Source organism: Gossypium arboreum, chromosome 8, assembly GCF_025698485.1.
Source record: "Gossypium arboreum isolate Shixiya-1 chromosome 8, ASM2569848v2, whole genome shotgun sequence".
NCBI lineage: Eukaryota > Viridiplantae > Streptophyta > Magnoliopsida > Malvales > Malvaceae > Gossypium > Gossypium arboreum.
In genome coordinates, this window is record NC_069077.1 from 111,689,263 (window position 1) to 111,704,539 (window position 15,277).

At 31.8% G+C, this 15,277-nt stretch overlaps 1 protein-coding gene across 2 annotated transcripts; it reads left to right on the forward strand.

Moving 5' to 3' along the window:
• Positions 1 to 7,259: 7,259 nt before the first annotated feature.
• On the forward strand, positions 7,260 to 11,189 carry LOC108456649 (AP2-like ethylene-responsive transcription factor AIL5). 2 transcript variants are annotated; one of them, XR_008286854.1, is made up of 9 exons: positions 7,262 to 7,914; positions 8,031 to 8,403; positions 8,536 to 8,618; positions 9,168 to 9,256; positions 9,349 to 9,422; positions 9,539 to 9,589; positions 9,717 to 9,793; positions 9,918 to 10,705; positions 10,985 to 11,189. XR_008286854.1 is itself a non-coding variant. In XM_017755230.2 (8 exons), the coding sequence occupies exons 1-8, from the start codon at positions 7,710 to 7,712 to the stop codon at positions 10,604 to 10,606; spliced, it is 1,641 nt and encodes a 546-aa protein (XP_017610719.1). In that variant the 5' UTR covers positions 7,260 to 7,709; the 3' UTR covers positions 10,607 to 11,189. The 2 variants fall into 2 exon arrangements, 1 of the variants encoding a protein (XP_017610719.1); XM_017755230.2 differs by having other exon boundaries at positions 7,260 to 7,914; positions 9,918 to 11,189.
• Positions 11,190 to 15,277: the final 4,088 nt, after the last annotated feature.

A 15,277-nucleotide genomic window follows, 5' to 3' on the forward strand; every position in this document is an offset into this window, starting at 1 on the left:
TTATAATTTGAGTGCAATTTAATTATTTTATAATTACTATATATTTTTCGACAAGAATTTTACCGAAATTACATGAATTTGAGTTAAAAAGGGCATGAAAAAGTGTGTATATTTTCGTGTTTCCAGCTCTCACGAATTGTAAATCGGTAACTCATATGAGCTAAGAATCAGTAAGCTCTCACGAGCTAAAATCAGTAAGCTCTCATGAACTAAAATCGGTAAGCTTATAAGAGCTGAGAATTGGTAATCCCTAATGACATGTCATTTGCATCCTACAAATTTTTAAGCTTCAAATGGGACTCAGTAATCGTTGTACGTCGTCGGATATGCGATCGGTATTTATACATGGCAGTTATACAAATCACATACATATAATTTAATTTAAACATATAAATAGTCAATTTAATTACACGAACTTACCTCGACGAGTATACGTAGATACAGAGCGATTAATCCGAGATTTTCTCTTTGCCTCAATCTAACTCCGTACTAGGTCTAACTGAATCTATACGAATAAATTTAACTCAATTTAATATATATTTCAATCAATTTAGTCCAACACATATTTTGACAAAATTACCATTTTACTCCTATACTTTTAATTTCTTTGCAATTTAGTCCCTAATTCATAAAAATGGAAATTTACACAATTTTACCACAACCTACTATGGCCGAATATCAAATAGGTCCTTAGCATGCACTATACTTCAATCATTTCACAATTTCACCATGTAATATTTCTTAATTTTCAATTTAGTCCCTATTTGACAATTTCACTAAAAATTCATTTACAAAAGTTGTTTATCTAACGACAACCATTCATTTTCTATCATCAAACTTCAAAAATCATATATACTCATCAATGGTAAGACCCTAATAGTTTAACAATTTCACAAATTAGTCCCAAGGGCTACTTAGATTAAGCTACAACGATCCCGGAAACATAGAACTCATTAAAAACAGGACAAAAATTACTTACCAATTGAGCATTCAAAGTTGCCGAACCCTAGCTTCCAAACTGGCTTTTCTTTCTTTGATATTCAGTTGAAAAAGAATGGAAGAAGATGACAATTTGTTTGGTTTTATTTATTATAACTTTAATTACTTAATTACCTAATTAACCTTTAAAATTAAACCAAATTTCAAAATTGTCAAGCCAATATCTTTCACTAACTCATTTATGAAATAATTACCACATAAGGACTTCTAGTTTAAATTTCTATAGCTATTTAATACCTTTAGCTATTAGAACTCAGCTTTTGCACTTTACGCGATTTAGTCATTTTTATCAAACTGAGCATGTAAACGGTAAAATTTCTTAACAAAATTTTTATACGATATTTCTATCATGCTGTAGGTAATAAAATAATAATAAAATAAATTTTCTGACTTTGGATTTGCGGTCCTGAAACTACTGTTCTAATTTTACTAAAAACGGGTTGTTACACTTTTCCTATCCTATGGCATGCCATCTATATTCAACTTAGCCCGATACAGTTAATAGAGATTCATTTCACTTTTCAATACAACCAATGTCTCAGTTTCATGAATATATATCATCACTTATGATAATAATCACATTTTTCTCAATACACATATATTCATAATCAATATATTTCATAATATACAAAATCAATCTATTTCATTTCAATTAAGAATTTAATTCAATTCCCAAGTACCAAAGTACTCACCTCAATTGCTTACCATATGCAAACAATTATATATGCAATAATCTACTATTTAATTTGGATTATAGAAACATAAACCGTGATTTTCAAGCTATTCAACGTCGATTTTATTCTTCCCCTTTTTACTTGAGGATTCTGGTACGACGTTAGCTATGGAATAAAACAATTAAATCACATTAATATTACACACTCCAACTTCACATTAAATTTCAATTTTTACACTATATTTTGTTTATTTTTTAATTTAGTCCCTAAACTGAGACTAATTTTAACCTTCACAAAATAATTTCATATTTTTACACTAATTTCACTCTAGACCACATTTAGCTTCCTCTTTTCCAATTCGACCCCATAATTTTGGATTTTTCACAATTTAGTCGATATTGTTCAAAATCAACAATTAATTCCACAATTTAGTCCTTTTCCATTTTTGACTTAAAAATCTATCTATTTAATCCCTAATACTTAAACTATTCAACAATGTCAACATCTAAAATCTTGAACAATACTAAAAATTACAACATGGGTCAGGTAGCCCTAAGTACCGGGATTCCAAAAATGTAAAAATTCCAAGTATAGGGACTAAATTGCACTAACCAATTTGGATTTGAACTTCAAACCCCCTTGGGCCATGCGCTTCTTCTCCTTTTCTTTCTTTCTTTTTTTTTTCTTTCCTTTGTTTAATTTGCATGTCTCCACTTTCTTTTCTTTTATTATATATTTCATTTTTATTTTTATTATTATAATATATACATTAAAGTTAACATATATTAAATATATATTTTCATGCATTTTGCTAAGCCCATGGTCAGCCACCTATTTACCAACATTAATTAAGTGGCATAATTGCTACTTTAGCCCTTTTAGTTTATTTCAATTTATAATTCAACTTTTATCTCTTATGCGATTTAATCCCTGTACCGTAATAACTCCTAATTTCACGAAATTTACTAATCCAAAAATTAATTAGCTATTAAGCTAGCCTCGTAAATATTTAAGGGTTCGGTTTACAAAAATATAGTCCCAAAAATACATTTTCTGACACCCCTGACTATCGGGTCGTTGCATTCTGTCATTTTAAAATACTTTTCATTTGGTTAAGTACCGATACTCTTAGTATTGATACTTAATGCCAAAAAGGTCAAAATAATCATATTTTAGTACTTATTCATGCTCAAATCAAATGATACCTAAAATGGTGCCTTAGGCACAATTATAACCTACACAAAACCATTTATAACACAATACATTTAATCATCAAATGATACTAAGTTCAACTAACCAATATGCCATCACTTGGCACCAATTTACATCAATATTATATGTAAATCATCCAACCAAATCATGCTATTTCATACCATTCATCTATTCCTCATAACATGACATTCCAAATGTATATTCACATAATATAATGAAATTATGAAGATGATCAAAATGCCATTACCTTAAGTGTTCATGTTCACTATGATTCAAACATATTTGACATTACAATTCATTTGACACTCCTAAGTACATGCCCTATATAACCGATTTTAAACGATTAATAATCTACTGAATCAAGAGATGGATAGTGCGAGCTTCTTGATGATCCGATTGGCACATTCCAAAAGACAAAATGTACAAGAAGAGAAAGGAATGGGTAAGCATTATGAATTCCTTAGGAAGCTCATATGTAAATAACAATTAACTTACCTCAAATAACAAGTACATAAGTAATATTCAACATGAATAATCAAGTTTACCTAATTCATCAAAGCACGATACAGCAAGGTGAGTTATGTTCATATTCAATCTAACCACATCTCATTCATAGATACACATATATTCAAACTTGTCATTACATCCTTCACTATGATATCTTTGAGCATTTTGCACAACACATTTCGTTTTCACCTTTCATATTAATCATATTACCTGATGAAACTCAGTAAACAACTTAATTACATAGGTATTAATTTTATTAGAGGCTCATCTGAGTTGAGCTTACAATCCTTTTAGGTTACCTATTCGGGCTAAACCTCATATTGACACATCAAATAGCTTGGTCAGGGCTATAAATACATGTAAGGATACTAGTTCAGGTTACACCTTTAAAACGACAACAGATTACCAGTTTAGGCTAAACCTGTGTCACATGTATCTTTGAGTCTACAACAAATACTAGAGCTCTGTATAATTGGAAATCAACCAGTAACCATTTGTAAGATATGTTTACAAAGTTTTATCAAGGTAATTTCCATCGTACAAGTTCATAGTTATTTGTTTTCAATTTAATCCAAATCTCACCCTTTTTGTACTAAATTGTAAATAAATCAAACTTCACTGCTATTATAGGTATTCACATTATAACATATATATAAGGTTCAAAACTTAAGTATACCATATGAAGTTACCTGACAAAATTAGCATATTAGATTCATAGCAGGGACTAATCAACAATTTTCCCTTTTTCTCGATTATCCTCGACTTAAGTGAAATACCAATATATATAGTAATTAATTTCAAACTATTAATTCCAAACATTCCACAACCACATATTATCATCGTATATCAGTTCAATTTCATTTACTGAAATTCCTTTAGCTTTTACGTTTTATTCAATTTAGTCTTTAAAACTGAAAATGTCATAACTTTCAAATTTGACTTTCGATTTCAAAAGCAATCTCAATTTCATCCTTCTACAACCCTTTAATACTTATAATTATAGAAATTTCATGCTAAAATTTGAAATTATTGCACTTTGGTCCCTATGATTAAAACTAACAATTTTCACTTTACAAACTAGTTATTTTTCATATCTAAGCTAAAAACCTATCAATTTAATACCAAAAGTTTTAAGATCCACCAATTGTAACTTTTGTGAACTTTAAAAGTTTCACAAATTAATCCCTGGGCTAGCTAAATCAAACTTTCAAAATCTCAAAAACATAAAAATCACAAGAAACAAATTAGTTTAACCTAAGTGCACCAAAGTTGAATGTTTCTAGCTCTAAAAAATGGCTTCCCTTCTCTTTTTAGTGCAAACGGTGATGATAAAAGAAAGATGTCAACTTTCTTTTGTTTTTATTTCTTTCACTTTTAACTAAATTTTAATTATAATTTAACTTAAAAATTCACTTAATTTTAAGCACTAATCGTCCACCTAATTTAAAATGGTATTATTTCCATTTTAAACCTTAATCTAATACTATTTATCAATTTTAGCAAATAGAAATTAATAGCGATTAACTTTTACGATTTTTACGATCTAATCATTATAAATTAATTACTAACCGTTCAATAAAATTATCGACCAAAAATCAATATAACATTATAACAAGCTCGTAAATACTAATAAATAATATTTATTGACTCAATCATAAAAAAATAGGGATTTTGAAATCGCCATTTTCGGTACCACTAAAAAAGGGTCCAGAAAATTTACAAAAAATAAATTTTAGAATCACTTACACACAAGGCCGAATGCTAGGGAATTTTTTGAAGCTCTCAATTCTTCCTTCAATGGTGATACTTGGTGGAGGAGATGAGAATGAAACTCGTTCTCTTTCTTTCCACTTTTATTTCTTTTAATTAATGCCTTAGTTTCATTAATTTATCTTTATTTTTGTCAAAACAATTGTTAAAATCATGCATCAAGTGTCCATACTAATATATTATGGTCTAATTTCCATTTAAATCCTTGAACAATTTTTATTTAAACTTTTTAACTAATAAAAATCAATAGTAATTAATTTTTACGATTTTTATGATTTAGTCATTGTACCTTAATTAATAACTGTTCAATAAAATTACCAGACTAAAAATCAATGTAACACTATAATAGACTGATAAATATTAATGAATAATATTTATTGAATCAATCATCGAAAACGAGGTTCCAAAACCATTATTTTTGGCACCATTGAAAAACAAGTTATTATAGTTGAGGGGCTAAATTATTAGAGTAAAAGTAGGGGACTAAAATTCCAAATATACAAAATTTATAGGGACTTGGAGTATCCTTTAATCTTCAAATTTTATTTTATAATTTGACACAAATAAATAATCAATCTATCGCAAGTGTGAGTAATCCATATTAGTAAATTTTAAAAGGAGTGAGTGGGTATTTGGAAAAAATTATTTTAAAAATTATAAAATATAAATTAAAAATATAAATTCATAATTTAATATTATGAATATGTTTGAAACTTTTATAAATTTATTACATGTATTAATATCAAGATTAGAATATGCCATAAGTTTAATTGCATTTCACAAATTTAGAATTTAGTCTTTTATTTTTAGATTTCAACATTTAGGTCTAATTGTTAACATGTTGTTATTTTTTGTTAAATTTATTGATGTAGTATTTTGAAATAAAAATACTGCTTTTATAGCCATGTAACTACAAAAATAATGATTTGTAATAAACTTGAATTTGATAAAATAAATTTATTAACAATTGGACTTAAATTTTAAAGTTTGAAAAGTAGATAAACTAAATTCCTAAAAATATAAGTATAAATATTACATTTTAAATTTTTGAAAAATACAAGACCTTAAATATATTCGAACTTAATATCAATTATAAAATTAGATCCAATCAATCATTTCTTGAAAAAAATATAGGTATAAAAAACTTGTCGTTTTTGAAGATTTTTTTGAAAATATTGTCAATTGAGATTTAGTTTGATTAAGATTATTATTTTGTAACAACTAAAAAATATGGATTCGATTGTAATTAAGTAGAATTTTTCTTTAATTAAGGGTAAGAAAATGTTATGTATAAATATAAGTTTTATATTAAAAATTAAACTTAAATTTTTTTAAAACTAATTTTGAACCGAATTGGATTAATAACTAATTGAAATATAGATTAGATGATCGATTCAACAATAAATAAAAATCAATTAAATTGAGTGATTGAATTAAATTTTAATTTATTATTATTTTAACTTTTTAAAATTTAATAATTTTTAATTAAATTAATTAAATCCATTGAAACTATAAATCAATAACTTAAATTGATTCGATCAGTTTTGAAATTTAAAAACATTCTTGAAACCAGAGGTCAGGTCAGCAGGACCAACTATTATTGTACCTACTCTTTTTACATTCCGATTGTTTACCTGCTTATTTCTAAAATCATATTCACACGAATCATCGTATTTTTTTTTTCTTCTTCTTGTTGTGCATGTAGGTTATATAGTTTATCTCCTCTTCATTTGTTTTTATTTAAAAGGAATAGTACTTGGACATTTTTATTTAAAGTAGAGGTATTATATTTTTGAGGATGTAGGTTAGAATTTTATTATATATGGTTTTTATTTTATTATATATTAATATTGCCTTGAATTATTTCTATTCTTAATTTACATTGCTTAAAATTAACAAAAGTAGATATTATAATTATAGATATTATATTGAATTTAATTATTAATAAATTGAATTCTGTTTTTCTTATGCATAATAATTTTTAAAAATAAATTTAATAACCAAAATTGTTTTTAAAAAACTTGGGGGAGAGAGAGACCGCCCAGCGATCCCATGAAATGCTTCCACTTGGTAATGCAGATTGCAGCCTAAATGCAAACGCTATCCCTATCCATCTGCCTCATTCTCTTTCATTTAAATAATAAATTTTATTAGCCTCAGAGACCTCGATGCTCGTGCATGCCATCTCTCACTCCTCTCTTTTCTCTTTCTTAACATTCAGTCAATTCATTCATCTTCCTTTCCTTTTAGCTTTATTAGTGTTTGTTTGATTAATTGATTGCCAGCAATCCTCCTACCTCTACCATCTATCTATATCTGTCTCTACTCTCTCTTCTTTTCATACCCATGGTCTCATCATTTCTCTCTTTCTCTTTCTAAACAGAGACTACTACTGTTGCTGCCTGCCTGCCCGCCTGCCCTGCTGCTGCTACTGCTACTTGTTCCACTATTTCCAAAGGAAAAAAAAGAAAAAAGCATCCCTTCCTCATATCTCTCTCCTCCTTTGGAACTCCACCAAGCAACTCAACCCAAATATTTGTTATTATTATGGATATGAACATAAGGAATATGGATTCTTCTTCCAGTCCCAACTATTCCCTTGCTTTCTCTCTTTCCAGCCATCACCACCACCAAAGTCATCTCAGCTTCTTCTCTTCTTCTTCTAACCCCACTCTCTTTCAAGCTTTCAACACATCAGCAGCCGCCGCCTCCGCTTTCCCAACAACAGCACCACCCGCCAACTCGTTATCAGGTCAATAATTCATAAACTCTCTCACACTAATACTGCTGCTGCTACTACTACTTTCTTTTTGTTTATTATTGTATTAAATATTAATTATTGAAGTGATCGTGTTGTGGACAAAACAGCCGAAAAAGATGCAGGTGGCGAAGGTCCAGCTACAGCCGCTAGTGCAACAACAGACTTGTCCATGTTTAAAGGTGGCCCGAAACTCGAGGATTTTCTTGGCGGTTCTTCTACTACAGCTGGAGTTGGAGGTGCACCTCAACTGCAGTTGCTTCATCATCATAACTTCTCTACTCAAACACCCGTGACTGTTTCTGACAAAGATGTATATGACTCTGAGCTCAAAACCATTGCTGCCAGATTTCTTCGTGGATTTTCCTCTGAACAAATCGATATTCACAAACAACAGCAACAAGCACTTACAGCTGAGCCTGCACCCAAAAGATCTGTTGATACTTTTGGCCAACGTACCTCGATCTACCGGGGTGTCACCAGGTAAATAAATGACCAGGATTAGTTCTAACAAGAACATACCACTTTATTTCCTCAAAAAAAAGAACATTCCACTTTAAAACTAATAGTATGAAATTAGCGCTCAACAGTTTGTTCTTTTGGTTTTTTATTTAGGCATAGATGGACTGGAAGGTATGAAGCTCACTTGTGGGACAATAGTTGCAGAAGAGAAGGCCAAAGTAGGAAAGGAAGGCAAGGTAATACTAGTATTCTTTCCCCAATTATTTATATTAAAACATTTCGATTGTTTTCTTAATGTTTTAAACGGGTCTATTGAGATCTAGGTATCTCAACTGTTGACGCAAATCTTTAAAAGAGCCCATTACTAGGGCTGAGATCTTGTGATGAAGTTTGTAATTTGAACGGCAGAGCGGCATTGAATTTTTCCTACTTATTAATTGTGCATGCATCATTATTAATATTAGCGCGCATTAATATTGCGAATGGTTGAGGATTCTCATATGCTTTTGTTGGCTCTTTATTTGGCATGTACATGACAATGATTACTTGCTCAATTTCTTCATCGTTGTCCTTCCAGTTTATTTGGGTGAGTTTCCAATTCTAAGTACCACAATTAAAGATAATCATTTTCCTTTACTGTGTCAAGCAATATATTCTTCTTGATCATCATCAACAACTTCTGATTAGAACTGTAACACTAGATTCTTCTCTTTTTCATGGATATTTCACCTACTTCAGCTTATTGTGAAGAATCTCACTTTCATTTTCTTTTGTTTTCCAATTAGGTGGCTATGACAAGGAAGATAAAGCTGCAAGAGCTTATGATCTTGCGGCTCTCAAGTACTGGGGTCCGACCACTACTACCAACTTTCCGGTAAGCGGCACTGTTTCTGAGATTCTGTCTTGGCTCTGTATTCTAGTTCGAGTTCCATCTTGTAAGTTGGGCTGTTTTTTTCTACTTTTTAGATTTCCAACTATGAGAAGGAGCTCGAAGAGATGAAGAACATGACTAGGCAAGAGTTCGTTGCTTCTCTCCGAAGGTAGATATCTATTAAACTATTCAAATATTAACGCATCAGCTCTTAGATTTTGATCTGATTCACTGTAGCCTTTTTGGTAAGATGGAACACTCTTTTTAATGAACTTTGTGTTTCAGGAAAAGTAGTGGATTTTCTAGGGGTGCTTCAATTTACAGAGGAGTGACAAGGTGCCAAATATATATATAGCTATACCTTTTAGCCTTTTGGTTCCTGAATAAAAAAGGGTCTCCATTATATTGTAGTATATTTCGAGTGAACGTAAAAATAATTTATCTTTGTAACTTTATATCTCAGGCATCATCAACATGGTAGGTGGCAAGCAAGAATTGGAAGAGTTGCAGGCAACAAAGATCTTTATCTTGGCACATTTAGTGGGTTTTTTTTTTCCCATTTAATTCATTTCCAAATAAAGATTGCTAAACAAGTACATTAGTTTGTCTTATTTCTAGCTGTCTATTTAAAAAATGGTAAAATGTGGACATATTTGTTCTACAGGCACCCAAGAAGAAGCAGCCGAAGCCTATGATATTGCAGCAATCAAGTTTAGAGGCTTAAACGCGGTTACAAATTTTGATATGAGCCGCTACGATGTAAACAGCATTGCAAACAGCAATCTTCCCATTGGAGGACTGAACAACAAATCCAAAAACTGCAATGATTCAGCTTCTGATAGTAGGAGCACCGATGAGGAGCGAGATCACTCTGGATCGTCAGGCATGACCTTTACATCTCAGCCCGCTGCAAGCTCCACGCTAGGCTTTGCAATTAACATCAAGCAAGACCTATCCGATTATTGGTCAAACGTTCTCGGATACAATGATACTGGTGCTTCCTTAAGCAGTGCCAAGAACCCTATGTTTCATCACTCACCAAATGGATCCGGTTTCCAAAGTCCAAGTGGATTCTGTACCGGCAATGGAGGGAATTCTGTAGTCAGAGGAAGCATTAACAATGGGTTATTCAATCGAGGTAGTTATGTTGGGCAGGAGCAACAAGAGAGCAGTGCTGCTACTAATTCCCACCCATTGGCAACGCCAATTGTCTTAAATAATAGCGATAATTATGAGAGCTCGTCATCTGGCTATGGTGGTAACTGGAATCTCGCACAGTCGTTTCAATCTACTTATCAAACTGCAAAGCCAAGTCTCTCAGTGTTCCAAACTCCAATTTTTGGCATGGAATGAAATCAGCTTCACATAGACAATAACTGTGGAAAAAATCTGTGGGAGGCCGATGCATTGCAGGGCTGGAAGGGGGTAGGGCTGTTAACCTTTCTTGAATAGGTGAGATTGGAATGACAAATCATTTCATAGGAGCTGACAGGGCCAACTCAAGTTCTTTTGTTAATTAAGGGCCTTCGGGGTCCATTTCTTTCGTTTCTTTTAGCTTTTATCCTTCACTGACATGAGTAAAAAATATATATATATGTATTATGTAATGTATGGGTATAACCGTAAAACGAAAATGGAAATCCTTTCCTCTAATGCTCATAGTTTATATGCTTCCATGCATATCTTGTGAGAAGATCGCTCAATTAATTCTCCTATGGTGGGTTTTCGCAGAAACTTTGAAGATCGCCATACAGAAGCGACCAAAGGTGGTTGAAACTTGGGTCTTAAGTAGTCGAGAGTTTTTTCCATTCGGGAAAAGGGATTGTGTGTGTCGTACAAGATCGATAGAGTTTGAGAGCTAAATCTTCTCCAGATTCTTGAAATTTTGGAAATTTATAATATCTTTTAAGAAGATTTTCAAGCTTTGATTTCTAAACCTGTGTAGAATAGTGTAGAGGATGTGTTTTTATAGTGCCAATGAGTTGAAAGGATATACTAATTTATGAAACTTCTAATACAATTGATTTTTTATATAAAAAGGAATTTATTTTGATAAATTAACTCAAGAACTTATGGTGGTGTTTTGAAAATTTGAAAATTTTAAAAAACTAGATGTCGTAAAATTAAGTTTAAAATTTTATAGTTGTAGATATTATTTTATAAAACTATTTGTTACGTTAGTAACAATAAATTACCCAATATAACTATATCATTTCTTAAAAGATAACATAATTATATCTTTTTGAAGATTTTTTATTTTATAATTTTAATTTTATTAACATGCTTATTGTAAAATATGAAAAATATTTTTTTAATATAGTATTTGTGTTATTTTTGGTTCAATACGACAAAATTTGTATTTTGATTCTTGAAGATAATAGTAACTTATTAGTGTTTAACTTCAATTTTAAAGTTGATTTACACTTAGCTAATAATATTAACCAATTATGCATTTTCATCAAATAAGCCCTAAAACAATAATTAAATCATATCTATCGTATTGTATTTTGACAAATTAAACAAATTCACAAATTACACTAAATTTATTCTATTAACAAAAATCATGTAAAATTCAAACCTAATGATATAAGCAATTAACTTCTATCAAATCAATACTAAAACTTAAATTTAAAAAAAAACAAATTAACATTGTTGCTTTTGGGGTACTAAAACATAACTTTTGTCAAATACATGTGCTAGATTAGACCAAAAAATAACATAGGTACCACTTTAGAAAATAATCATATTTTTTATGAAGTCAAGTCATACCATTTTCCAAAAATTATTTTTCAAACGTAGGTTTCAGTGCATGAAATAGATCCTTAGTATGATTGAAAATGAAAATTGATTCTAAAATATGTGGTATCATTAGTGAGGCTTTTGCTGTCACACCCTACACCTGGTCCAGAAGATGATATGATATAAAGCGCCACATTCATCATCAAGGCAACTTAATCAATCGAAATTCCATCCAAAATGCATAAAATTTCAATTTTAAAACATGTTATATGTGAAAAATAAAATAGAATAAAATAAATAAAAATAAAGAACACATAAATTTTACGTGGAAACCCTTTCGGGAAAAAAACCACGCAAGAGGAGAAGAAAATTCACTATGTCGAAAAATTTTACTCAAATACAAGAGGAATAGACTATGTCTATTTATAGGCTTGCAAAGCCATATTCTAGTAGGATTGAAACACCTTATCCTAATCAATATAAAATAGATGGGGTTTAATAAGGTTTAAAACCTTATTCTAAAATAAAATAAAAGAAGTCTATTTCTATATGGATTTTACTTTTATTTTATTTTCCATCGTATTTTATTTAAATAAGAATTTGGGTCACTTAATTCTAACAATCTCCACCTTGACACAAATTCTCAATGAACAAGTTCTTCATCGCGAACTTTCAATAAACAAGTTCTTCACCTCTTCCAAAAACCCTTAAGGGTTTAACTTCAACAATGAACACCAACCAAGTCTAAGCAATGCTCAAACTTGGTTATAGGAAGTGACTTAGTCATCATATCTGCAGGATTTTCATGAGTGCTAATTTTGCTCACAACAATATCACCACGAGCAATAATATCACGAACAAAATGATACCGAATATCAATGTGTTTTGTTCTCTCATGAAACATTTGATCTTTTGTAAGAAAGATGGCACTGATCGTCACAAAAAATCTTGGCTGATTTGAAGGTCTTCATTGAGTTCACTAAATAGTCCCTTCAACCAAATAGCTTCTTTACAAGCCTCAAGAATCGCCATGTACTCAACTTCAGTGGTAGACAAAGCGATCGTAGTTTGCAAAGTGGCTTTCCAACTAATTGCACAACCTCCGATTGTAAAGACGTAACTCGTGAGAGATCTTCTTCTATCAAGGTCTCCAGCAAAATCAGCATCAACATACCCTATAACTCCATCTTTAGTTCTTCCAAACTGTAAGCAAACATTAGTAGTGCCTCGTAAGTATCTTAAAATCCATCGAATCGCTTTCCGGTGTTCTTTACCAGATTCGCCATGTATCCGCTAATCTGACCGATCGCATATGATAAATCGGATGTGAACAAACCATAGCATACATGAGAGATCCTCTCGCACTAGAGTATGGAACATGTGACATGTACTCAATCTCATTATCGATTGAGGAGATAAGGCCGATGAAAGTCTGAAATGGTCGCTAAAGGAGTACTACTAAAGCTTAGCACTCTGCATATTGAACTCGCAAAGAACTTTCTCAATGTACCCTTCCGACTTAGGTACAATTTACTTGCTTTTCTATCTCGAGAATCTCCATACCAAGTATCTTCTTTGCTGGTCCTAAATCTTTCATCTCAAATTCTTCACTTAGTTGGGCTTTAACCTTTCTTATCTCTCTTTATCTTTTGTTGCTATCAACATGTCATCAACATAAAGAAGTAGATACACAAAAGAACCATCAACGTTTTTCTTAAAGTAGACACAACTGTCAAAACTACTTCTTTTGAAATCATGAGAAGTCATAAAGGAATCAAACCTCTTGTACCACTTGTCTTGGTGATCTGTTTCAAACCGTAAAGGGACTTTTTCAAAGAAGCAAACATAGTCCTCTTTTTCGAGACTATAAAACCCTCTAGTTGTTGCATGTAAATATCTTCCTCAAGTTCTCCATGCAAAATGCGTTTTACATCTAACCGCTCAAGCTCCAAATCATGCATGGCCACAATACCAAGCAAAGCTCGAATCGAACTATGCTTAACAACCGGAGAGAACACATCGTGAAGTCCACTCGAATTTGATCAGTAACCCTTTGCAACAAGCCTTGCTTTATATCCGGGTTCTTCAACTCCCGAGTCCCTTCTTTCTTTTTAAACACCCATTTACAACTAATGCCTTTTTACCTTTAGGAAGTTTTATAAGATCCCATGTTCTTTTTGTGGAGTGATTCCATCTCCTCTTGCATAGCAAACATCCACTTTTTCGAGTCTTCACACTAATCGCCTCGAATAATTAAATGGCTCTTGATTCGCATCTATATCTTCACCACATTTAAAGCATAAGCAACTAGATCAACCTCGGTATACTTCTTTGGAGGTTTAATTTCTCTTCTTGTCCTGTTTTTGGCGATAGAGTATTGCGGTGAAGAAGCAACTCTATTCTCAATTTTTGTCTTGGCTTGAGGAGTTGATTTCAGATTAACTGATGCTCCACCGCTTTTGGTTTTCTTTATTGGAAGAGTCTTTAAGAGATAAGTTAGGTAGCATAGCGTTTCATCAAAAACAACATCTCGCTAATCACAACTTTTCTATTTTCAGACACCATAACTTATAGCCTTTTACACCACTTTATAACCAAGAAAACGCATTTAATGGATCTCGGTTCCAATTTTCCATTATCAACATGAGCATACGCAGGACACCCAAAAATCTTTAAATCGTAATAATTAGCGGGATTACGGCACCATACCTCTTGTGGAGTCTTTTTCTCAATGGCAACGGATGGAGATCGGTTGATCAAAAACATGCAGAGAGGTCGCTTCGCCCAAAATGACTTGGTAAGTTGGCATTTGACAACATACATCGAACCTTCTCCATGATCGTTCGTTCATTCGCTCGCAACGCCGCTTTTTTGTGGAGTATGACGAATCGTCAAGTGTCTCATGATCCTTCGACTTGCACAATCTATTAAACTCATCGTAATGTAACTCTAAGCCATTGTCTGCACGGAGGTATTTTATCTATTTTCCGTCTGCTTTTCAATCATAATTTTCCAAGACTTAAATGTGGAAAACACATCGCTTTTCGCTTGTGGAGAACGCCCAAACTTTTCGGAAAAATCATCAATAAAGGTTAGCATATAATTAGCTCCACCTCTCGAAGGCACTCGGGACGGCCTCCACAGATCGTAATGGATATACTCCAACGTTTCCTTCGTGTTATGGATTCCTCTAGTGAATCGAACTCTCTTTGCTTCCCAAAAACACGGTGCTCACGAAATTCGGTTTGCAAATTCCTTGCCCATTAAGAAGTCCTCTTTGCTTAA

What these genes read in the sequence shown, in the direction of transcription:
- LOC108456649 (XM_017755230.2), top strand. Translation starts at nt 7,710, where the DNA reads ATGGATATGAACATAAGGAATATGGATTCTTCTTCCAGTCCCAACTAT. An exon ending in ACCCGCCAACTCGTTATCAG is followed by an intron (nt 7,915 to 8,030) that starts GTCAATAATTCA and finishes TGGACAAAACAG; the next exon opens with CCGAAAAAGATGCAGGTGGC. An exon ending in TTCGTTGCTTCTCTCCGAAG is followed by an intron (nt 9,423 to 9,538) that starts GTAGATATCTAT and finishes TTTGTGTTTCAG; the next exon opens with GAAAAGTAGTGGATTTTCTA.